Raw genomic sequence first — 24,978 nt, forward strand, 5'->3', positions numbered from 1 at the left:
ACTTGAATGAAAGCCACATTGTTGGTGTTTGGGTCCCATTTCTCCCCGAGTTCAGCAGTTATTGCAATACATCTCAGGCTAAAAGAACAACTAACCAAATGATTTTAAATCTGTTAATAAAATGTTCTACCTCCTTTAAGGCATCCAGGTCTTCATCACTTTAAACTCAAACACAAGGCTTGTGTAAATTACTTTTACAGATTTTTTATTTTATTTTTTTAATACAAAATATCCTAAGAAAACATGTCTGCCCTCTTATTTTTTCTCTCATCTAACGAGTAAGAAAAACAAATCCGGTTTGCACAAAGATGGCCATAACAAAACATCCTCTCCATTCAGTATAAAACAGCGTTGGGTGAACTAGACGTGGGAATGTGGCTCTCAGAAATGAGCTGTTACTCTGTCGATCTCCAGGAGGTCATCCAGGATCTGGGGATGAAGTGAGAGGGGAAGTTAGAATTAAGACAACTGACCTCAGTGCATCCTCTCTTCTGTGTGAGTGCTTTGTCTTACTATGTCTTGAGTGGTACCAATCTTCTTGGCCAGCTCACTGCGCTCCATTGTACTGAGGTACAAGTACTTGTTGAGGAGTTCTCCATCCAGGATGTTACGCACCGCGTTCTGCAGGCTTCTTCTCTCAGTGTGCAGCATTCTGGAACCAAGGTACAAAAGGGTCAGTCAAAAAGAAATATGATCCCGTCCTCAGATCCTTTGAGCAGTGACTTCTAGTATGGGACGAGTACTGGAGGGCAGATGCAAACCTGAAGGCTTTTGGGTTTAGACCGGCGTGATGAGGCAGCATGCTGTTCAGAGCGTTTTGCAACATCAGTAGACGGCGATAGGTCTTCTCCTGCATGGGGAGGAGCAAGCCAACTCCTCCGTCCAGGGTTGCTGGGGGAACAGATGGGGAAAAAAAAAAAAAGGTTTAGTCCAAATGTAGTCTTGCCAGACCTATCTCCACAGCCCTGCAGAGTAAGGTCTGGCTTAGGGCTCGGTTATATGGAGAAAATCAAATATCACGATATTTTTTACCAAATACCTCTATCGATACCGCAACGATGTTGTAGTATTGACTACTGGTGCTTTCACAAAATATTTACACTGTGATTTTTGATAAATAATCCTCAGTAATGTAGATATAATGACTAAGTGGGTAAAGGCGAATAATAGAACAGCTAGAACAGTCTGGTAAGTTCAGAAAATGACATCACTTTACTGTAATGCATCCTTTAAAACCTGGAAAAGACAAGACTTATGCCATATTACGATATCCAAAATCTAAGATGATATCTAGTCTCATATCACGATATGGATATGATATTGATATATTGCCGAGCTCTAGTCTGGCTACACCACACATACATTCTAGGACAGGAGAAAAAAAAAGTTCTGGGTTGTTTGCATTTCTTTTAACCAATCACAATCGTCTTGGGCGGCGATAAGCTCCGGACGCAGCGACGCCGACTCTAAAAAATAGTCTCAGGAAGGAACTGGTTTTGGTGGAACATTTGCAACCCGCAAAAGAAAACGCCACATACAATATTAAATGAAGTTAACTGTTGACACAATACAGTAAGGTGGGCTATTTAAAGCTGTAGGATTTTTGGGGCAATGCATATATAATAATAATAAAAATAATAATAGTAATAACAATAATAATAATAATAAAAAAAGCTTTTGAATTAGGCCTGCTTAATCACAATTTTTTAGCTTAGAATTGATATCACGATTCTCTGCCACAATTTTTTTCTCACAAAGTGTAGTGTTTATTGCACACATGAACCATGACAATACTAATTGGCAGTACCAAACATATAAAAAGGCACCTATAGCACATTGCACATCGCCACAAGCCTGTACACATAGAGGCTTCAATGAATAAAGAAAAGAAAGTACATACTGGCCATTTAAGTACAGCAGGCTACCAGAAATAGTGACACATAACACATTGAACTAAATATGGCCCTGATACAGGCTCTATCTGAACTAAATATGGCCCTGATACAGGCTCTATCTGAACTAAATATGGCCCTGATACAGGCTCTATCTGAACTAAATTTGGCCCTGATACAGGCTCTATCTGAACTAAATATGGCCCTGATACAGGCTCTATCTGAACTAAATTTGGCCCTGATACAGGCTCTATCTGAACTAAATTTGGCCCTGATACAGGCTCTATCTGAACTAAATATGGCCCTGATACAGGCTCTATCTGAACTAAATATGGCCCTGATACAGGCTCTATCTGAACTAAATATGGCCCTGATACAGGCTCTATCTGAACTAAATATGGCCCTGATACAGGCTCTATCTGAACTAAATATGGCCCTGATACAGGCTCTATCTGAACTAAATATGGCCCTGATACAGGCTCTATCTGAACTAAATTTGGCCCTGATACAGGCTCTATCTGAACTAAATATGGCCCTGATACAGGCTCTATCTGAACTAAATTTGGCCCTGATACAGGCTCTATCTGAACTAAATTTGGCCCTGATACAGGCTCTATCTGAACTAAATATGGCCCTGATACAGGCTCTATCTGAACTAAATATGGCCCTGATACAGGCTCTATCTGAACTAAATATGGCCCTGATACAGGCTCTATCTGAACTAAATATGGCCCTGATACAGGCTCTATCTGAACTAAATATGGCCCTGATACAGGCTCTATCTGAACTAAATATGGCCCTGATACAGGCTCTATCTGAACTCCTTGAGCATGTCTTAACAGAGTTAAAACATGTCAATGTCAAATGCTTTCAATAAATGAATTGAAGGAGAAAAATAAATAATGTAACGATTCATCATGCAGGCCTATTTGGAATACTGATTTGGACGTTGATTACCATGTCAACGATCGAGGCTTCGAAGCATTCGGGTCAGCCCTGGTGTCTACTGAACTTTACAATCTCAAATCCTACTTTTTATTGACGGTAACAAATCTAATAGTGCCAAAGTAGCCAAAACCATCCCAAGCTGCCAAAACAAAAAAAAAAACATTTTTGCCTGCACAATCAATTAAAAAAATAGCCCAATCTGTCAACACTGGCCACTTTTTATTATGAAATGTCCTCCCAACATCTCCCTAAATCTCATTCATTGTTTACCCTACGTGTATACCATGTCCAAACTCTTGTTTTTACTTTCCCAATCAACTGTAGCAAAGTCTCTACTCTTCTCTACGTCCCATTCCGCATCGCTGCTACCTGTCTTCCACCCAGCTCTAGCTGGCTCATCACTTGACGGAATAAAGGCCCAGACACACCGACCAGACGGCCGACCCTTGGCAGAAAAGGCAGTTGGACTGATCAGTGTTCCGAGTTTAGTCAAAAAAGTGCCTCGGAACACACCAAAGCGATGAGACGTAATACGTCTCCATAACAGCAGGCGGCACTAATCTGTATTGTCGCCAAAAAATGAAAACCGGCAGCTGATTGGACGAACGCGTCACGTGGGTCTTGTTTCAAAGTCAGACTGTCATCTTGTTCAGAATACGATCTCATATTGTACTAAAATAGTTCACCGAAACGTGTTTCTGAAAACATTTTAAGAGAGAAATAGGCCATGCAGTTGCTGAATCTGTCTTCATTTCAGATCGACAAAGGTCAGTTTAAAAGATTTTCGTCAGATTTTGAGAGGCTTAGTCACACTCATTCCGCTCCCCGTTTCCAGGTTAGCACTCCACCAATCAGACTGGTCATTTGAGTCCAACTGCTGGCAGTGCCCGCCCCGCCGATTATACATGTCAAATCGGCCAAAATGAAGGAAGACGGCCCCTCGAACGGACGACGGCACGGGACACACCGAACAGACTTGAGTCACTGACCTCACCAGACTGTCCGACGGCCGATTATCGGCTCGGTGTGTCAGCGCCTTAAGAATCACTAGGTTCTACTAGAGCTGGTAGCTATGGCCACTTACCGAACCAGGTGATGTGCTTGTTGTCCCAGGTCAGAGCCTTTTTGCTGCCGGCGTCCAGCGCTCCTCTGCACGGCATCCGCCAGAACGTGTTTATGTTCGCCCCGGCGTTGAAGTCCGCTCGCCGCAGCAGCCGCATTCCTCCAAAGCTCTCTTTAGCTGCAACCCCAGACCACACGTTACATGACCGGATGTGAACGAATACTGACATGTGTTACATTTGCATACATTGTTCCAACAATATCACATACCTTCAGGTAAATACATATATACATAGAGGTTCTTGTCTCGATCTGACACTAAAGGGGGAATAACATAAAAAAATGAAAAAGGTTAATGAGAACAGACAGTTATTTTGCTAATTTAATTTGCATCCAAAGGGCATTACAAACATTACCCAATAATCCGAGCTGGTTGTTATCCACCATGAAGTCGATGCTGTAAACCTCCAGGGGCTTTGCATCCTGTTGCCAAAACAATAAGAAAACAGTTACACCCCAACGAAGACGGCTACAGTCCCCCGAATTATCTCCAGCTGCCAGAGCTGCTCTCTTTGAGATCTACTCCACCGAAGACAGATCACCACAGGAGACACACGCCATCAATACTCACTTGTACCTCCTAATCAATAAACACGCCACTGTGTGCACTGCAGCCCACTGCACATCGTTAGTCTTCCTCTGTACTCCGGTACAACACTGGCCCAAACTCAAACTCTAGGAGGAAAAACTAAATGCCAGCAAATACCAATCCCTTTTTACCACCTCGGGTACTGAGGGAAATATTTGCATCGACAAACAATCAGCTTTATAATTATGATGTAGTAAATCGCAAAACTAGGGGGCGCTAATTTCATTTGATTTCGTTAACCCTCGTTAACCGACAACCGGTTCACCAGTCCGGGAGGCTCAGACAGTTACACACGCAGCAACTTTCCCAGTATGGAACCGCTGGCGTGTCCACATGACCGGTAGCTACAAGACCGCAGCCGTCCGCGGACCGAGCCCGCCTCCGCGGACCGAGCCCGTCTCCGCCAGAGGTTGATGCACAGGCTGTAACCAAAGCCAAAACATCTGGATCGCCCCCTGGTGGCTGGCTGCAGTATAGCTCATATATCCCACCCCCTCCATGTTAGCGGATAGGACATGGACCAAACTAAAAAAAAATCTAAGTACACCTCAGATACATTTTTTCCCAAAGATGGTTTCTGTCATTCCAGGGAGTGCTAATCACGCTGATGTTTGTTCAAGGGTTAATGTTTCTGATAACTTTGTTTTTTATTTGTTGTTTGATGCTATAAAAACTGGGTGCATGACTGACAGCTGAGATTGACCTAAGATTGGTCAATTGGGATATTTTGGCTTCCCTTTTGTACAGTGGGAGGAAGTGGAGCCATGTCGTCCATCTATTATTTATTTTTTTGACAGTCTATGGTCTCCAGCGCATCAATTACTGCCAAGTTGTCAGCTGTGTGTCTGCTGCCATACACCGATTCAGCCAGCTATTTTTCTTTTTCAATGCTTTTTAAGCATCTTTTTAAAATTGTATCAACTCAATCAGGCTGACTGGACTCACCCTGCTGACCAGAGACAGCGTCTTGCTCTCCTCCTGGTAGCGCAGCAGCGAGATGCTCTTCATCAGATCGGCAGCCAGGATGAAATTCTTGATGCTGAACATCTGGTGGATGTAGAGCTGGGTGTCGATGAAGGCCATGCCCGTCAGGTCGTTGTCCTTCAGGACCCACAGGAAGATCTGCAGCAACACGGAGGAACTTACACAACCTTCATTTTTTTTTGCATATCAACATGTGATATCATGTTAGTTTGTCATTAGTGTTTGGTCAAACATCTACATAAGCTTCCTTTGTCTCATTTTCAGGTTCATAATTGTATTTAGAGGTTATATCAGAATAGGTTTACATGTTTTAAAAACACCATATTTTTGTTGTACTGCGCACTGCTGCAGCTCCTCTTTTCACCCTGTGTGTTGAGCTCTCCGTTTTAGCTACAGAGTGAGACATCTCACTTCTGTTCCATCTTTGTTGGGAGTCGCACATGTGCAGTAGCTAGGTAAGGACTACTAGCCAGTCAGAAGCAGAGTATGAAGGAGTGCCATGCTAGCAGCTAGGTGAGCATTATAACGTGTGTTACAAAGTGACCACGTTCGTCTCTGAAGTAAAGGCTGGACTACAATAGAGCTGTTTGGAGCAGTTTGTGAACAGTGTTTTCTGTTGGAGATGGTAAGTCCCTTTGGGGTGGACTTTGGGCTTTTCACTTTGTAAACCTATAACGTGCACAAAAAAAGATATATAACACAATAAAGGAAAGGGGAAAAGCCAAAAAGCATAATATGAGCACTTTAAGCTATAAGCTCAAATTCAGTTCTTTAGGGATGTTCCGATTGAATTGTGAAGTAACACAACGGCGCCGATCACCTTACTCTGATAACGATGACATGAGAAAATTCTACACCATTCTCAGTAGAAGTTAAGTTAAATGTATTGAGCTGAAGACAACTTTTTTTAGTTACTTTGTTTACTTAGTTATTTTTGTAAACAATAAAAAACAGCGTGTAGCTCTATTATTTATGCAAATACAAGTATCGGATCGGGACTCGGTATAGGCAGATATTACATTTTTTTTAAATCAGATTGGGGGCCAAAAAAGCTGATGGGCACATCCCTACAGTTCTAGCATCATTCAGTCTTTGCTGTATTTTTCCAATCCCAACTATGTGAATTGCCAGGGTTGTGATGCGACAGCGTGGTTGTACCTTCTGTCCGATGGCCGTCACCAGGTAACCATGGCAGTGGCACAGAGCTGTCACCGGCCCCTTCTGTTCCTTCTCGTACAACACTTTGAACTTGTTCTTGGTGAGGGGCTGGCCTGGCTCCGGCACCACTTCGATCACATCCAGGATCACAATCTGAACAAAAGGAATCAAACCACAAGCGATGAGCAGATGTTTTCATGTCTTATTTTTGTCACTGTGCGGTGTGAGAGAGGCCTTTTTTTGTACAAATAGACAAAACCTACTGTGGTGGTATGGCTGTAAAATGAATCAAAGTTTGATCGCGATTTCAATTTCGGCTAACGATCACAAAAAACAATGTAATTGAATTAGTAATTGAGTTAGTTTTGCACATTAGATTTTGCAAGTAAACTCTTGTTTTGTCTTGTGTTCTAAAGGGGACTTAAAAAAAGTTTAAAGGGAAGTAGTATTATGGGAAGTTCCACAGTGCAAGGATTTTTCACTGTTTTTTTAAGTTCAATAAATGCAACATCTTTCCAAAAGTCAATGAGTAATCGTGGGAAATATAGTGACCAAAATAATTTAGATTGGGATTTTTTTCCATAAGCGACCAGCCCTATTTGTTGGTATTAGAGCCCGACCGATAAAGGATTTTTAAGGCCGATATCGATACAAATATTTGGTGATTTAAAAATCCGATATTCCGATATATATCGGCCAATATATATATATTAAAAAAAATATCCAGATATCCACTCGTAACAAAACAAACAGATTTCCCTAACATTCGTTATTTGTAGTTATTTATGAGTCCTCACTAAAATATGATAATGCAGTTTACAAATAAACTTGTTTGTTTTATTGTCACAACAGAACAGAGGAACATCAAAATATATTAAAGTTCTGATAAATAAAATGTATAAAAATACAAACTTAAGATATGAAACTTAAAGCGTTAAACACAAGTGTTGCCAACAGGGACGTTGTAGAGCGCTCAGAACATGGTTGAAGGGTGTTTCATCCGTTTTTATTTTATTTTTTAAATATTCAATTATCGGCCATTATAAATGCCAATATCGATTGTTTGGAAAATGCCTAATATCAGCCGATAATATCGGCCCGCCGATATATATCGGTCGGGCTCTAGTTGGTATTGTTGTGTGCTGCTGCTTACCCGGCCCCTGCAGGTGACCTCCTCCCCCTGCATCAGGCAGGTCCCTGCCGCCACGTAGCCCTTCAGCCCGGACACCGTCTCCTGACTCCGCAGTGACACCGTCTTCATACAGGTCACATGTTCCCACTCGTCCAGGTCAAACCTTATGGAGACACAGAGCGGAGTCAGACTCTGCTGTTCCTGTCTGATAATAGGGATTATAGTATCATATCATTGCTACAAATATGACAATCTGCTCCCGTGAGACTGTTTTGACGCCCCTTTATCTTCTGTTCCATTGCCCGTTTTCTTTCTTACTGTAGCTCCCAGTTGCCATCGCTGCCTATATAAAATACAAGAAAAAAAAAAGTCCTGGTCCTGCTCGGTTAAAATAGCCTACCACACGTCATATGGCCTGACACCACCACATACACCGCAGGCATCAGATTAAAAAGACACCCTTTCCCATGGCTTTACAAGGCAGGCGATGGCTATGAGCAATGTTTTTTTTATTTTAAGGTAAATCAATCTGCCCTCCACTGTCTCAAATCACAGGGTAGCGCTGCTGCTGTACAATCTCCCAATTCCCCTGCTTCACATTGTTCTTTATAAATTAGAAAAGAATTAAAAAAAAAAAAAAAACAGAACACTACTTAGGCACCCACCCATGGGGATATTAATCTTCTGTAACACCCCATACACACACACACACACACACACACACACACACACACACACACACACACACAGCCATAAGCCGGAGAGGCCTGACAGCACGATGGCAGGAGCTTGCATCTGATCTTGACTCTGACAACTCTTCTGGATGCCAGCTGCCATTTTGGCAGATCTTTGAGCCAACTAGCCAGGGAACAGGCAAACTTTGAGCAGTCCGCTACTCTAACCTCTGGGCTACCGACAGACTAAGTTGCCCACCGATTATTCCTACCAGCCCACCCTTACACAGCAGGCTAAATCGGCTCTGTGGCATTATTATCTAGCTTACAACTAGCTTACTGTGTGTTGTTGCAGCAGCTCGATGTTTCTGTGATGAAGAGCTCTGACGCCAACTTCTCAGTACAATGACGCAGGTTACAAAAGGTATTAGCAGTATTTGCATTCTTTACAAACAATCCCTAAACCTGCTAATTTATACTTTGTTGGTCTGGAATCTGATGATTTAAAACACACCTGTTCACACAACTATGTAATATAACATATTTTACTGATATAACATAGACTAAGTAGTTTGTTAGTTAGGGGTCGATGCTTGTCAGACTGCTGTAGAGGATAGTCTGGGTGGCTAACCACAATTGAAGAGGGGATGTTACATGGTTCAACAACCAGAGAAAATAACGTAGCGGTAAAGAAGAATTTCTCTTCTTTGCAAAATACATTTTGCCTTCATCAGACGAGTGACACTGAAGAGGAACAGGAAATATGTGTGGAGACAAATGGAGGAGCTGTGCTTGATTCAAAGCGTGGGCGTCACATTGACAGCTACATGTACTGCGCGAGACTTGAGAGTCAACAGGATGCTCCAGTTAGCAAAGCAGGGAACGCAAATACACTCAACAGAGCATTCCACTGCCACAATCAAAGTTGTTTCATGTTGATCATAGGAAATGTAAAAAAATTTTTAATCTTCACATGGATCCAGACAGTGACACACAATCATGAGCTACGTGTTTTTTTTTAAAGTTTTCTAGATCAGTTTGTTCAGAGAGGCAGCAAAGATGTTATTAAGCAGTGTTCTGATTTCAATTAATAATTTCAAAGGGTAGGATGGAGACTGGTTTGTTAGACTGAGTATGTTTCCTACTCTGGTTCATGATGTTTTTGGTGGCCTTGTCATGCATGTATTCTCGCTTTGCCAGACCTTCCTCCACAGCGCTGCGGAGGAGGGTCTGGCGAGTCCACACAGCATTCTGGGATGGGAGAAAGACGTGCTCTGGTTTATTGGCATTTCTTAAAACCAATCACAATCGTCTTGGGCGGCGCTAAGCTCAGCACGGAGCCACGGTGCCGCTGCAAAACATCCTCGGAAAGGAACTTGTTTTGGTGGAACGTGTGTACGTTCAAAAGTTGTTTTAGTCGTGCAACAGAAAACTCAGATTGGACAGATAGTCTAGCTAGCTGTCTGGATTTACCCTGCAGAGATCTGAGGAGCAGTTAACCATAGTCCTCAGAAATCCACCGGAGTTTAAAACGCAAAGAAAGGCAACGGACATCCGGCCGAAAAGAGAGACATATACGAAATTACCGGCGGCACTGGAGCAATCCCGGCAGTGGAAGGTCGTGGATTTAGACTATCACGCATGGGACTGTCTATGATGGGCTGTCACATTTAAACACTTCATTCTGGCATTAAGCCAAAGTTGCCCCAGTGTAAGATTACATTTTAGTAAAAAGCAAGGCTAAGTTAGCATAGCACTGAACTGAGCATGTCTCCACATTATAATAACAAATCTAAATGTGCTTTGACAGAAAAGACTGGGATTCATATTCTCACACAATCAGCGCCCCAACAATGCCGAAACACTACAAGCCAGTTACATACTTATGTTCTTCAGCTCGTCACAGTGGTAGGAAATAATAACGCAGAGCAACTAAATGACTAGGGACTTGGACAAATGACCCGACATTTCCAATTGACCCTCGCTGAAACGATGGAAAGCAGCAATGTGGGACTAAATTAATGATATACAGCTTTGGTAAGTGACCCAAGATTTTCAATTAAACTCCATAATTCTCTAAAAGCAGCACAAAGCCTCCACTAGGACGACCCAGTGCAGAGAAGAAAAGAAAGCGACCACAAACCTGTGTGGACCTCTTGATTCCTAGTTGCCTAAGGCCTATTAAAACAAGGCGTTCTTATTGATTTTGCAAACGGCACTCTTGCTTTTCAAAGGGGCGTGATATATACAGAGAACAGCTTTTACCTCGTGTTGGGAATGGCCTCCCAGCTGACTGGAGAGATGAGCTGGATGGAGAACTTCTCCTGCTGAGGATTAATGTAACGTTCGTCTGCAGGGGGACACGCAAAAAACAACAGTAATGTATACACATATTTGTGTTAAGGAGGAAAATAATATGAATAAATAAAATAAATAGTTTTTTGTGTGTGCGTGTGCGTGTGTGTGTCCATGTCTGACCTCGATCTATGGTTTCGTACTCCTTCTCTTCTCCAGTCATCCTCGGGATGCGTGTGCAGGGCTCTTTCACACTGGTGCACACAGCATACACCTGAGGGGTGGGGAGGGAGAGAGAGTCAAAACCACACAGAAAAAGTTCACATCAAAGACTAATCCCTCATTGATTTTTTTTTTTTTTCTTCTCTCGCTGTAAGAAAACTTTAAGGCCAGAGGGCTTTCGTCTCAAACTTTTCAAAGCGGCTCGATCGATACGCTTTTTATTTTTGCATGGCGTTTACGCAAGCGGAGGTGTCCGGGGGAATGTGTTTTTCGGCTCGAATTTGTGTCACGTTGCCGCTCTGGTGCCTTTTGGTGCTGTGTGGGCTGAGTTAAAGGGAGCCTTGCCTTGGATTCGACGTGGTAGGAGACGTAGTGGATGGTGCACCGCAGCGGGATCTTTCTGACAGGCCAAGGGGCGTCGTAGGACAGATAGGTGGGCAGGACACTGATCCGCAGCTCGCCCTGCGGGAAAACACACACACACACACACACACACACACACACACACACACTGAGAATTGTTTGAAGGAACTAGAACCCAGATACAAGAAAAAGTGGAAAAAAAAGAGTTCTGTATCTGAGGAGCACTGAGGATATCATTAAAAAAGAATCTTAACAGTTGGACTTATAGAATGAATAATAACAATACTTAAATAAAAAAACTATAATTATTATCATTCAGACTCTCATCCAAATTCTAATCATTTAATAACGAGTTTTTAAGTTGTGTTTGTGTTTCTCTTCAGAGTGGAGTTGACAGGGAAGCGGTCAACACAAACACGTACACTACCAAGGTGAGAGCGGGCCCTCTGTGTACCTGTTTGTTGAAGTAGAGGAAACCTTTGGGGCAGTTGATGTTATGGAAGGGGGAGAAAGACTCAATGGGGCCATCGATGGTCATGGGGTGAAGCCTCATGGCTCCACGAGAGGTGACCAGCATCCAGTGAGGGGACGGACCGCAGATAAACACCTGGGACAACAAGGACAACGTGGAGAGTTATTTGGCTAATCAGAGGAGTGTGTGACAGGATGTCCAATTTTGTACATTTTATACTGATATTGATTGTGATTGGCCAAATGACTCGCGTGACGTACTACCGAAGATGTTTTATTGTGAAGAAGACCGCAGTAGGTTTTTGAAACTCCCGTTTATGGGAAATCATCGGATCTGCACGATTCACGTGGATGACATTTTCCCGTTCAAAACCGGCGATTATCGCCGAAAAGCGACTAGTTTGCAGGTATGATTATTGAAAGAAGTTTAAGACCCACTGCCATAACACACACACACACACACACACACACACACACACACACACACACACACGTCTTCCTTACCCCGGAGTATCCAGAGATGTCCTCGAAGTATCGGAATCTGGCGATCCGACTTTTCACAGCCGAACTCTCCTCGGCGCCGCCGCTCTCTGCCTTCTTATCTTTCTTCACCTTTGATTTCTTTTCTCTGAAGTTGATGTTGTGGGGCACCTGTGCAGAGTGAAGTAGCACAGTAAAGCTTCACCTTATTCAAATTTGACTCGATTTGGCCCACCGTTATCATCTCAGCCCTTACCTTTTTGAAGCGCACTTTCAGGTTGTTCTGTGGCTGCTGTTGATCATACGGGAACGCTTCGTAGATCAGAAGCTCCTGTTCCACATGGACCTGGAAAACAGGGACACCTTTTTGTTAAACCCTGCGTTCACTGAATTGATTTTTTTAAATATTATACCCTGTTTTCATTCAGTTAAAGTTTTTATTTTTTTTATTTTCATGAAAGCATTTTATTCAAGCGAAAACACAAACCAACACTCACCAGTAAATACGGTCTGCTGCGATTGTAGCCGAGTGACACCAAAGCCACCTCTTTGACTAGTGGGATCTCCCCCTGACGCGTGACTTCTTCTTTTTTACCCTCCCCCTGTGCTGCTGATTGGCCAGACGAACTGTCCACCAGCACTCTCTGACCCACTGGGAAGTTCTTCACCAGGAACACCAATCGCCAGTCTGGGAGCTGGTATATCTGTTCAAATAAAAGCAAAGAGCGTGACAAAAAGAAAGTATAGAAAATAATCGGCATTAACATGCTGATTAGTCTATATCCACGACGTTCCACTTCCGGGATTGCTCCGTTGCCGGCGGAAATTCCGCAGGATTTCACTCTTTTTAGGCCGGATGGCCGGTACCTTCCTCTTTCTTTGTGTTGTAATTCTAATCTCCGGTGGATTTCTGAGGACTATAGTTAACTGCTCCTCAGATCTCTGCAGGGTAAATCCAGACAGCTAGCTAGACTATCTGTCCAATCTGAGTTTTCTGTTGAATGTACACGTTCCACTGAAATAAGTTCCTTCCAGAGACTATTTTGCAGTGGCCCAAGACGATTGTGATTGGTTTAAAGAAATGCCAATAAACCAGAGCACGTTTTTCTCCCGTCCCGGAATGCTGTGTGGACTAGCCAGACCCTCCTCCGCGGCGCTGTGGAGGAAGGTCTGGCAAAGCGAGACTACATGCTGATTAATATAGTGTATATATTCTTATGATGTAACATACAACCCATACCTCCATTACTCCACTCTCTCTGCTGATAATGCACCAGTGGCTGGGTTCTGCTTTGCTCGAGCCTCCGTCAGAAAGCCCCAGTGCCCCGAAGCTGCGGCCCATTTCATCCCTTCCATGAGCTGCGCTGGCATTTGAGTCTCCGTACAGCATTTCCTCCTCATCGTCCACTGTGTTACTACACATTTGACATCAATCAATCCATCACTAAATGGGACACGTGGCGGCGGCTGTGTGTTTCGGTATGGAGGGGGTGCTCTTACCTGAGGTCATGGATGATGGTCTCTTCTTCCGACTGACTCCTGATGACGGGGTCCTCTCTGACGGAGCAGCTCACTTTGTTTTCTGTGGTGAACATGCCACTTACGTCCCGGTAAGCACACAGTGTGATCACACGGGATTGCTGTTGAATGAGAGGCGGTTTTAGACAAGTTGATTACTGTTACCGTGAATCTAGTTTCGAATTGAGGGAGTGTAACGATGCTGTGCATTAGGGCAAGAATACATTCAAATAGAACAGAATAGACTTTATTGACATTGCACAAGCTTGTGTACAACGAAATATGATGGGCCGTACCTGAATATAAAAGTACTAAAAGTAATCAATTACACAAAAAAATACTCATACAACATACACTCATTTACAGTCATCCCAATCAATAAATAGATTGTATGAATAAGCATTTCTGCACGATATAAAGAAAATATCCAATTGCAATTATTTTGGACTGATATTGCGATTTCGATAGGATTCACGGTATTGGAGGGAATGATCATTTTTGTATTGATATTCTCATTTTCATTGTAAATTAAAAGAAATTAAAATGATTCCAAACAAAGATTTTTTCTTTAGTCTGTAGGATGTGTACGCCGTGACGTCTCTACAGCACCACAATACATAATCCAGAATGGTTTGACACATATTTTGCCTTCAACAAATGGATATTTGGATACTGCACTAGCCCATATTGCGATATCGATAAGATTGTGATTCATTGTAGCCCCACAGTGCATTTGCATGTTGTCATTACTGATTGAGGACTGTCCGAGCCCGGCCTGCGTCCGACAGAGCAGTAACCGAGCCCGGCCCGAGCCCGACAGGCATTAACATATTCATGTCCAAACCCGACACAGTTAAAATCTCGTTTTTTTTTTCTCATACTAACGACACATGTACGTTTCTTTGTGTGGAAAGCCCGCTTTTATTAAGCAACTGTAGGAAGGCATTTGGAAATGTCAACAGATGAGCGCATCTGCGCACACGGGGCAACAAGTGCACGTTAACACAGACGCGCACCTACATAATAAGATTTTTTAAATTTAAAATGTTCAATGCCTTATCGCGCTGATGTGACCGAGCCCGACCCGAACCCAAACATCATTTCTAAATATCTGTCCGAATCCGGCCCAGCCCGATGGGCTCGGTTCGGGTATCCATCCTCTAGTGCAGTACCACAGCGTCTAGCCCAAGTGCTTCAGTTTGGCCAGCAGGGGGCGTGATTGTCAAATGAAAAGCCACTAAAAAAAGGACTGATGAGGATGATTTACTCACAGTGGGGATCTGTGGTTTCTGCAGGGCAAGCCGGTGTGTCTTCCCCATGTACGAGTCAGTCTTCAGCGCAAACATGGTGACCACCCCCTCTGCAGTCATGATGACCACGTAAGGGTCCGCCACGGAGCAATGCACTATGGGAGAGCCCAAGTCCACAGGGATGAAGTGGAGCTGTGTCACTGAAAGCAGAATTCAAAAAGAACACGTCGGTGAAACAGGTTGGCATATTGTTTAATACCTTGAATTTGCTTTAATATTATACAGATATTCTACGTTACTCCTACTGCTGTTTGCTACAACAACAAAAATCTAATTATCACTCATGTTTCACTTTTTTAACTAGGGATGTCCAGATCCGATCACGTGATCGGAAATCGGGCCCGATCACGTGGTTTCAGACTTGATCGGAATCGGACGTTACCTCCCGATCAGGACTCGGATATATATATGTATATATATTCTCATTATTTTTTAACACATCTATAGTTATGCGGTGGCACAGAGTTAGACCCTTTTGACTCCACACAGAAACAGCAACGCGTGCGGCATGACATCACTTTGTTGCAGAGACGCTATTGGTTAAATGCCGGCAAAGTAGAACACGGAAGCAGCTTTAGGCAGAAAGCGCGAGTACGTCTGCGGTCTGGAGGTATTATAAAGTTGATGACAACAACATTGCCATAGCAAACTGTGAGATATGTAACAGAAGTGCTCTGTTTGTTAACAGAGTTGTTGAATGTTAAAATAAGGTGAATTAAATAAAAAATAAGGAACATCCTGGATCTGTTTTTTCGCTCTTCTTTATTCTTTTTTTATATATTATAGAAGTATCGGATCGGGACTCGGTATCGGTAGATACTCAAAATCAAATCACTGGGACTCGAGGGCAAAAAAACCTGATCGGGACATCCCTATTTTTAACCATTACATTTTTATCCTATTTTACCTCCTTCCAGTAGCCGAATACCCATGGGGGAGACTTGGATGATGTACTTGTTGTCACCGATGTTTCCAGCAAACACAGTGGGTCCCTGGGTAGCGAAACCACTGGTGTCCAGCTCCATGATCTCCTGACCTGTCTGAAGGATCTGCACAAAAACAATGGTTTAGTTTATACAAAAACACAGCCAAGTTACATTACATAACATCCAAATTATATAATAGATAGGTTGAGTTTTTCCCTGGGATTGACAGTTCTATTCAAAGCTGTTATTTTTGCATTTGTTCAGATCAACATCGATGGACATAAGATGTGCATCAATCTCGTTCTGGCGACGAGTTAGCCTCTGGAGGAAACGGCCAATAATACTGGGGTTTCTGTGCAGCCAGCGGATATCCGAGTCAAGACTTCCTCTTCCGTGCGTCGGTCATTGTTTAAAATCCGAGTCTATACTTTTTGAAAGGTGTTTGAGGTCCAGAAGACATTTTAGCTCATTTCTATAAAACGGTTATCTGCATATGAATGCAGATAGATAAAAAAAGCTAATAAAAAGCTAGATCATCGCCAGACGATAGCCGATGGGTTCCGAGACTGCATTTCAGCCAATACATTCCGCCTCCTTCACTCTCCATACGGACTGTTTATGCGCAGGCAACCCGAACCCACTCAAATGTGATCGGTAAGTACTATCAGGCTTACAAACGGCAGTCATATGCAGATTATCTGTTTATAGAGATTTGATGTGTGTTTTTACCATGGTTGAATCCTCTCTGCTCAGAATGAGAAAGCCGTGCTTCTTCGTATCATCCTCCAGGGGCGGCTCTGTCTTTTCCTCCTCTTTCTCTTTCTCCTTCTCTTCCTTGTCCTTTTCTCCGTCTTCTCCATCCTCACCGGTCTCTGTCTCTGCCCCGTCCTCTGAATCATCGCTTTTTGCAGCCTAAGAAAGGAGCGAGAAACATCTTACTGTAAAAGAAAAAAAGGTTCAAAAGGTGCCACCATAAACCAATCAACATTCCCTAAAACGTGAAAACGCTAGGCTGTTAAAGTGATATTTTGCGGATTTAAATCCAGCTCTGTGTCACGGCAGTGTGGGCAGTGTGTGCTTCCCTCCGTAGCGCCAGAGCACGGAGCTCCTCGCAGAGCAGAGCAGCGGCGGTCCACCCAGATCCACCAAAGCGCCGTGCACTGGTGCCACGGTCCACACAAAGATGACACAGAGCTGGCTTAAAATTGGCAAAGTATCCCTTTAAGCAGAAATATACAGTACTTGTTTGTCTTCCTTGACTTCACTTAAGACAGAGCTGGTTTAAAATGGGCAAAGTATCCCTTAAAGCAGAAATACACAGTACTTTTTTGTCTTCCTTGACTTCGTTTGAGACGACTGTCCACATGTCATGGCAACCTGGCAACTCAAACGTAGTGACTACTTGGGGTCGGATGCTTCTCTGAGAACAGAAGGGAAACAATAACAACCGTAGGTCAGAGGCAGTACACTGCACATTTCCAGGGCATGAATCACAAAGGTATCTAAGAACTGTGAGCATGTGTCTGGGGTGTTTACAGGTTACTCCGTCGATCTCTGAGGCAGCCGTGGTAGACCCAGACTTCACTGTAGCACCATCGCTGGACCTGTGGCAGACGGCCCTCACGACCACAGGTTTTAGGATGGTGCGGTTTCAACGTTTATCATGCATATACCTAATGTTTATCATGCATATAACCTAACCAGGTACACATGCATTGAAACAACATACATCGCAGCGGGAGGATTTACCTGAAGTACAGAGAGTGCACCGTTCTTGCCGTAGCCAGAGCACACCACGACCTCCAGGTCGGGCTCAGGGTTGCTCTGGAACTGTGGGCGGGATGAACATCCAAGTCAGACACCTCAAAATACAATTCTTGAGAAAGTTATGGGTAACATCTACAGTAACCAATATTTTAATGTGTGTACCTCTTCAGACAAGAAGGCAGGTTCGCCCATGGAGGCATTTGAGCACGGTCCAATGTTGAGTATGCTATCACACACCTGTATGAAAACACAGAAACTCAGTCATCTTCCACAAAGATCTGCATATACATAAGAAGAAATGAAGCTTTGGGTTGTATTGGGGTTGTTTGTTTTTTTTACCTCAAAGGAGTAGGTGGCCAGCTGAGTGCCTGACTGGGCCTCACTTCCGTACACTTCTATCTCATCCACCTCATCTGACAAAACAAAGAAGTTGAGTGAAACACAGATAGACAGATCACACACACACACACGCACACATTTCTGGCACGTCAAAAATTGAATTTAAAAACATACCCGTCCAGTTGGTGGAAGTTTCCATTCGCTTCTTTTTGCTCGGGGGTTCTTCCTGGAATTCATTAGCGATGATTTAGTTTATAGGCTATGTTGAAGACAAGCTGTGAAATAAAAGGAGAATCCTTCCAAGTGCGGTGAGTGCCGTACACCGAAGGTCTAACTATATCTTATCGCAACTAATTGCCGCCACTCCACAAGGAAGAATAAAGATGGCCTTTTGATGGTGCTTCACAACAAAAGGCTGTATTCAAATTCACATTTCTTCACGCAATCACAAACCTACCGGTTTATCCTTATCCTTCTCTTTCTCCGTGTCCTGCTTTTCATCGCCCTCTTCCGGTGGCGTCTCCTGAAGTTTCTCGGTGTACTTCAGCAGCAGGGAGTTTCCGAGGCGGGAACCCAGGAAAAGGTAGCCAGGCTCCATGGTCACCATCTGGAGGAGGAAAGCCCAGAGTGTGAGGCATCATACTAAATCCTCTGAAGGCTAACAGACTTAGCAGATATTCAGTATTTACTTTACATCCTTAAAGGTCGGCAAGATATAAGAAACTAGCTGTGGGTCATCGGTAGAGTCTGAAGAGTTTCATCTCCCCACTAATATACTATATATAAACGTGTACGTTTCTATAGCATTCGGCAGCTTTAATCTTAAAGTTCTGGTTCAGACACATCAAAGAAAGGGTATTTGTTTAAGAGAGAGAAATCAGGTGTCATCCGACCACTGTTGCTCACGGTTACAGGCAGAACTTACGCAGGTTGTCAGGACGCTGGCAGCAGCTTTGTCAAAGTGGAAAGCCCGGACACTTCTCATGCCGTCAGTTATGAGGGTCAACACGTAACTGCAAGACAGTCAGTGAAGAATCATAAGCCATGCCCATTGTTCATTTATGTACGTTCTGGTGGTGATTGCAATGACTCACATTTCTCCTCCTTTCAAAGAGATGACCATCTTGTCATAGCCAATAAAGTCAGACTGGGAACAGTCAAGGGAAATCCTCACTTCCTCCTGTACACCTGGGAAAGCAAAACGCGTTATCCAGTGATGGGCATTACAAAATAGCAAGTGATATGTAAAGTAACGAGGCCAGATATCAAACGCACAAGTATACAGTAGGTGTGTGTGTGGGTGTGTGTGTGTGTGTGTGCGTGTGTTTCAGATGATAACGCTTACGCAGAGGGAATGCTGTGGTCCCATTCGTCTGAGAGTTGAGAGAAACTCCATATGGTGGAACACTCTGGTTCAGATACAGCAAGGAATTCACGGCAAACACCACCACACCACCTACAAAAAGACGTGATGTGTGATCAAAGAAGCTACAACGCCAAGCTCTTTAACAACACAACGCACTTCCTTACATTGCGTAAATTCATATCCAACACTCCCCCGACAAAAAAAATGACAAAAGGCAGAATTCTCGGAGCTCACCGATTGGCTTGGGAACAGGCATGACTTGCGTACAGTCAAAGGGCAGATTCGTGAGAGACCAGATGACAGGATGAACCTTCTGCATTATGTTGAGGGAGATGGCAACGATGCTACAAGTGTCCTGACGCACAGCCACGCGCCTGGCAGAATGATCAGAAAACAGAAACTAAACATTCAATCAAAACTGGCCTGCCAAGAAACGAAAAGTAAGACAGTCACGGCCATTAGGGATGTGCAATGAATCACAATTTGTATCGCGATTATGATTTTTAATGAACCCGAAAATAGATTAATCGGGAAAGAAAATGATAATCTTGCACATTACGTGTTGCAGGTAAACTCTTGCAAATGTATTAAGGGGATTTCACTGTTCAAGGTGTTTTCACTGTCGATTTGTTGAACTGTTTCACTATTTTTTTTTTTTTTTTTTACATTCAATATTTGCAACATCTTTCCAAAATACAATGAGTAATTAGGGCTGTGTATTGGCAAGAATCTGGCGATACGATACGTATCACGATACATGGGTCACGATTCAATATATTTCGATACTGTGCGCAAGGCGATATATTGGGATTTTTAGAAAAACTAATATTTAAAAAAAGACATGATGTGCATAAAGGTCAAAGAAGTTTACTTAAGGTAAACAATTCAGTACACAGAAAATCAAACTGCCAGTTTGGGATTGTGGTTCACAGGTTCTTAGTGAGCTAATGTTTATATGCTAAAGTAGGCCAAAGTTCAGCCATAGCTACGTTGTTAGCTTCTAGCAAAAATTCAGGCCTTGCTAGGCACTGTTAGGCATGGACGCTAGTGGTGCATCTCAGCATAGCCATCTAGCGGTAGGGGGTTTAAACACAACATAAACGTGAACTACTGTCTTACATGAATATTTTTGCATCTAAACTAAAAAAAAAAAAATCAATATTGCGTTTTGGAAAATCAATATAGTATTGCTAAATAAAATATCGCGATACTCAAGTGTATCGATTTTTTCTCACACTCCTATGAGTATAGGAAACAAAAGGCCCTGCTTGCTTAATTTGAACTTTGATATATCTACTGGTTGAACAATACAACAAAAAGTGGTTGTTATAGGTGACGGCGTGGTGGACTGACCCGGGCCATGTCTGGTTGGGCTCAAACAGGATGAGCAACGTGGGCTCATAGTAGCCATGGAGGAACTTCATGTCGACGATGTTTAGCAGCTTCTCGTCCAGCTCACGGACATCAATGATGTAGCTGGGTAGGAAGCTGGATTTAGGTCTGTCGATGAGATTCAGTGACATGCTCGCAGTTAGAAAATGACACGTACATGTGTGTAGTAATCATGAAACAATATCTATTCCTATCAGACGTGGTTAGATAACTAGCGACGGTCAGTGTAAACTCTAAGCAGCAGCAGAATAAAAGTGGACATTTTTAATCAAATGGCAGTTTCCATTCCTTTTTTTGTTTGTTCATCTAACCATGGATATGGATGCATGGCAACTACAAAATGCACTGTTACAATTAAAAAGGGTGGTGGGGGTGTGAAATCCCCACAATTTGGGATTTGGGATACAAATGCCAACCAGACTCTAAAAGGCATTAATGAGCAGAATGTGTAGTGGGACTGCAGGCGTACCCTTCTCCCACTCCACCCTCCTGTTCATCAGTTAGCGTGTCCTTCCTGAATGGCAACACCACGAGCTGGGTGCCATAAACTAGCATTACAGCACAGCGATTCTCGGGATCCACGCGGACAATGGGAATATGTACATTCTGCACAAAACCATCCTGAAAGTACAAAAAGAGTGCATATTAGTTAAAGAAACGCATTCACTTGTGCATGTCAACATTTCCTCTAATTTGGACAGATAAGCTACTGAACATATTTTTTTCACAGGTTTACAGTGTTCTGGGCCTGTATTTGTCATGCTTCTCAAAGTGCCATTTTAGCCTTAAGTTCTGAGAATTCATGAAATGTACTCCTACTTGCAAACCTAAAATATAAAAGCAAGTTATCAAATTTCTTAAAGCTAAGAATCACTCTTATTTAAGACAGCTCGAGAGGTCTCTCAAGTGGCTAGGAGTTGCCAGGCGGGGCTTGTGATGGCACTGAGGGGACAGAGAGGTGCGCGAGTCTTTCAGGAGAGGAAGAATGTTTTTGAAATGTTTGACGACGAGCAGTTAATCAAACGGTATCGTGTGGACAGAGCAGGCATAAAACATCATAAAAATCTAGGCTATACATATAGGCAGGTCAGGTAACAGCACACCGGTGTAAAATTTGTAATTAAGACATGGTGGAAACGTGTTTCTTTCATTTCCAATGTGTATATCCTAATGTATTCTCTTTTTTTGTCAAATGTGTGTTGAATTTAAACTCCTCTTAGGAATGTCACCATTCAATGTGAATTTATCTGAGAATATTCTTACATAAGGACATCTATTCAGTGATTGGTCCATGCCTATGTCGTCATCCAAAATCCCGTTTGTGGCACAGCAAAGTGTTGTTGTGAATCATCTCTAAGACTGACACTTAAGATATAGCCCTAACCCTTGATAACTAACTTTTAAGCGCAGCTTTGAGCCAAGATTTTTTTTTTTTTTTACTCTTGAGTCAATTCTTAGCAGTGTTCTCGTGAGTAATTCTCAGAGGCTTGACAAATACGGGCCCTGGTTTTTACATACCCTGAGCTCCGGCTCCTCAAAGTAATGGAGGGACAGAGTCTTTAGGTCGTGTGTCCCGGGGTCATACTCCACTACGGACAACTGGTGAGAGAACAAACACACCCAGAGGTCAGTCAACAACATTTTTAGGCAGTTTAGAAGCTGGTTAGGCAGTGCACAGCTTAGACAATGATACCTTGGCATCTTTGAAACTGAGGAGGAGTGCATCTCTGTTGGCTCCCACTAGCTGCACACTGGCCATGGACATAATATTGCCAAAGAGCGAAAAGGATGCCACCTGCTCCAGTTTCTCCTTACGAGATTTGGAATCTGTATGAGGAGGAAAGAGTGAATTTGGACCACAAATGTTGATAGCATTCATTAATAATAAAATGAGTACTTTAAGAGTATGACATCTAGACGTACCTGAAGACTTGTCAGCCTTTGACGTACTCTGAAATGATAACATAAATGTTACACATATCACAAAATGCCAATTAATGCATGTATTTTAAAAGTTGGCACAATGAAGCAACTGGAGACTTATAGTTACCTCCACATCGTGGATAATCCTGTAGACAAAGAGTTGAGATGTTCCAGCAACAACTAAGTTCTTCTCCTTACTGGATATAAAGTTGCAGTAGACCGAAAACTCCACCGCAGTGGGGGTGTGTGCTTGTCTGTACACAGCATACATCCTGGAAGGTTGCCCTCAGCATCTGACCAGGGAGAACATGTATGTCAGGAAGTCTGGCTTTGAGAGCCACTGTCCAATTAAGATACATACAATAAACCAAACATTTATCCTCCCTAAGTCTTCCTCCAAAGTAAACTGGAGTGGCTAGTGGTAACTGGCTAGCAGTGTGAAACAATGCTGAACTGATATTCAGTGAATAGTGTGAATGACCTACATGCCGAATTAAATATAGCACTCCACACTTCAATGCAGTGCTTTATTTTATAGCCAATGCCAATACATGGTTTGGCTTAACGTCTTCATTCCAGTAAACGTCTTAATGTATACTGAAGTACAGATACACATACTACATTTACTGTTTTTAGCTTTGGCTATTTAATACAGCCAGTTAAAGCACTTATTTATGAATTCATGCCATTAATGTAAAAATATGCTTCCATGGTAACAAAGTATAATTTACCAAAGGTAGCGCCAAGCTTTGGCAACTAACGTTAGCTAACGTTAGATAATTAGCTTTCCCCCTGACAGCTAACTTTGATTGAATGAGACATGCAAGCAGCGCTAACGTTAGCCATTAAGTCCTGTTGTTATGACTTGTGTGCGGCTCCGCCGACAGTTAACTTCAGCTAACAAACGTATGGAAAAGCTTAGCTTTTTGCCTTAGCTAACGTATCTATTTCAGCAAGGCGCAAATGTTCCTATTTGTAGCTAGCACATTAGCTAGCATGGCACAGCGCGTGCACCTGACTAGTTTTTTGAGCATATTTCTGCAAATCGTGAATTAAACTTGTCAACGTACCTATATGAAACACGTTATCAGAGTCTGTAGCTTTATTGTTCCCTCTTTTGTTTACATATAGGGGGTCATAGTTTGCGGGTTTACTAACTTAAGCCATAGCCAGGTAAGCTAGCTAGCAGTTAGTGGTCGTTGTGTTGTCCCTGGCGGCGTCTTCTTCGTCCTTTCACTTCCCGCAGACTAGCCTGCTCTGATGTGTACTGCTGCCCCCCACAGTTACAAAACGTGGTACAAGAACCGGAGAAATTATTCAGTTCATTATTTTTAAAAATCAGAAGGATATATTAGGACAGTCTCAGGAATACCAGACGGACAAATCATTGCTACGTTTAGTGTGTCCAGTTTATTCCACTATTCAAAGCAACATTCCCTGGATAAATAATGTTTTAAAGTCTTCATAAATGAGGGTGCAGATCCACCCACCAGTTTGAGTTCAGGGGTCCCTAACATAATGAGGGGGCCAGCTGCTACATAACCGAAAATAACTTTGAGTATGTTGTAATTGAATAAAAAAATGTACTGTACTGTCTGAAACAACATTTTGGGACATCTTCGACAACGTTTGTGTGCTTGTTTTAGTGTGGAAAAATGTTAAATCATAACATTCAATTCAATTCATATACATATATATATATATATATATATATATATATATATATATATATATATATATATAATATTCTATACAGTAGCCCATTTTTGGTAAATACAACTGAGCGCATGATCAAAACAAATTCCCAAGAAACTCCTAATGGTATCTCATTTTCAGAAGCTTTATTTTCTTAAAAATAATAATGATCTTTCTTTAGACTGCAATGTTTTCATGTTTTCTAAAAAAAAAAAAAAAAAAAATACTTTTACAGAATTTGAAATACAATCAAAAATAATAACAACAAAAAAAGATCTTTGGTAAACACATCTCCCGGCCAGAAGTCACAGACAGAAGAAAACCCAAAGATCATTAATCCAAAGGGACTCCAAAAGAGGCACTTCACTCATTTCATGCATTTGTTCATCGCTCTAGGTAAAGAATAGGAAAT

General features: G+C 42.6%; 1 protein-coding gene across 1 annotated transcript; it reads right to left on the reverse strand.

Annotated features, from left to right (window-relative positions):
• Window positions 1-265: 265 nt before the first annotated feature.
• cpsf1 (cleavage and polyadenylation specific factor 1) lies at window positions 266-24,156 on the reverse strand. The gene is made up of 38 exons (XM_031287121.2): window positions 23,942-24,156; window positions 22,999-23,164; window positions 22,872-22,899; window positions 22,642-22,775; window positions 22,467-22,547; window positions 21,418-21,569; window positions 20,910-21,056; window positions 19,791-19,930; window positions 19,536-19,646; window positions 19,285-19,378; window positions 19,116-19,203; window positions 18,648-18,797; window positions 18,365-18,416; window positions 18,191-18,264; window positions 18,014-18,088; window positions 17,834-17,914; window positions 17,409-17,504; window positions 16,814-16,996; window positions 16,066-16,207; window positions 15,120-15,298; window positions 13,831-13,970; window positions 13,571-13,745; window positions 12,828-13,034; window positions 12,587-12,676; window positions 12,355-12,501; window positions 11,834-11,986; window positions 11,362-11,478; window positions 10,978-11,068; window positions 10,765-10,849; window positions 7,847-7,988; window positions 6,694-6,846; window positions 5,497-5,673; window positions 4,319-4,385; window positions 4,173-4,220; window positions 3,925-4,080; window positions 762-891; window positions 514-652; window positions 266-429 (listed from the first exon to the last, which is right to left on the reverse strand). Exons 2-38 carry the CDS (start codon window positions 23,140-23,142, stop codon window positions 382-384), a joined length of 4,416 nt encoding a protein of 1,471 aa, XP_031142981.1. The 5' UTR covers window positions 23,143-23,164; window positions 23,942-24,156; the 3' UTR covers window positions 266-381.
• Window positions 24,157-24,978: the final 822 nt, after the last annotated feature.

This window comes from Sander lucioperca, chromosome 16 (genome assembly GCF_008315115.2).
Source record: "Sander lucioperca isolate FBNREF2018 chromosome 16, SLUC_FBN_1.2, whole genome shotgun sequence".
NCBI lineage: Eukaryota > Metazoa > Chordata > Actinopteri > Perciformes > Percidae > Sander > Sander lucioperca.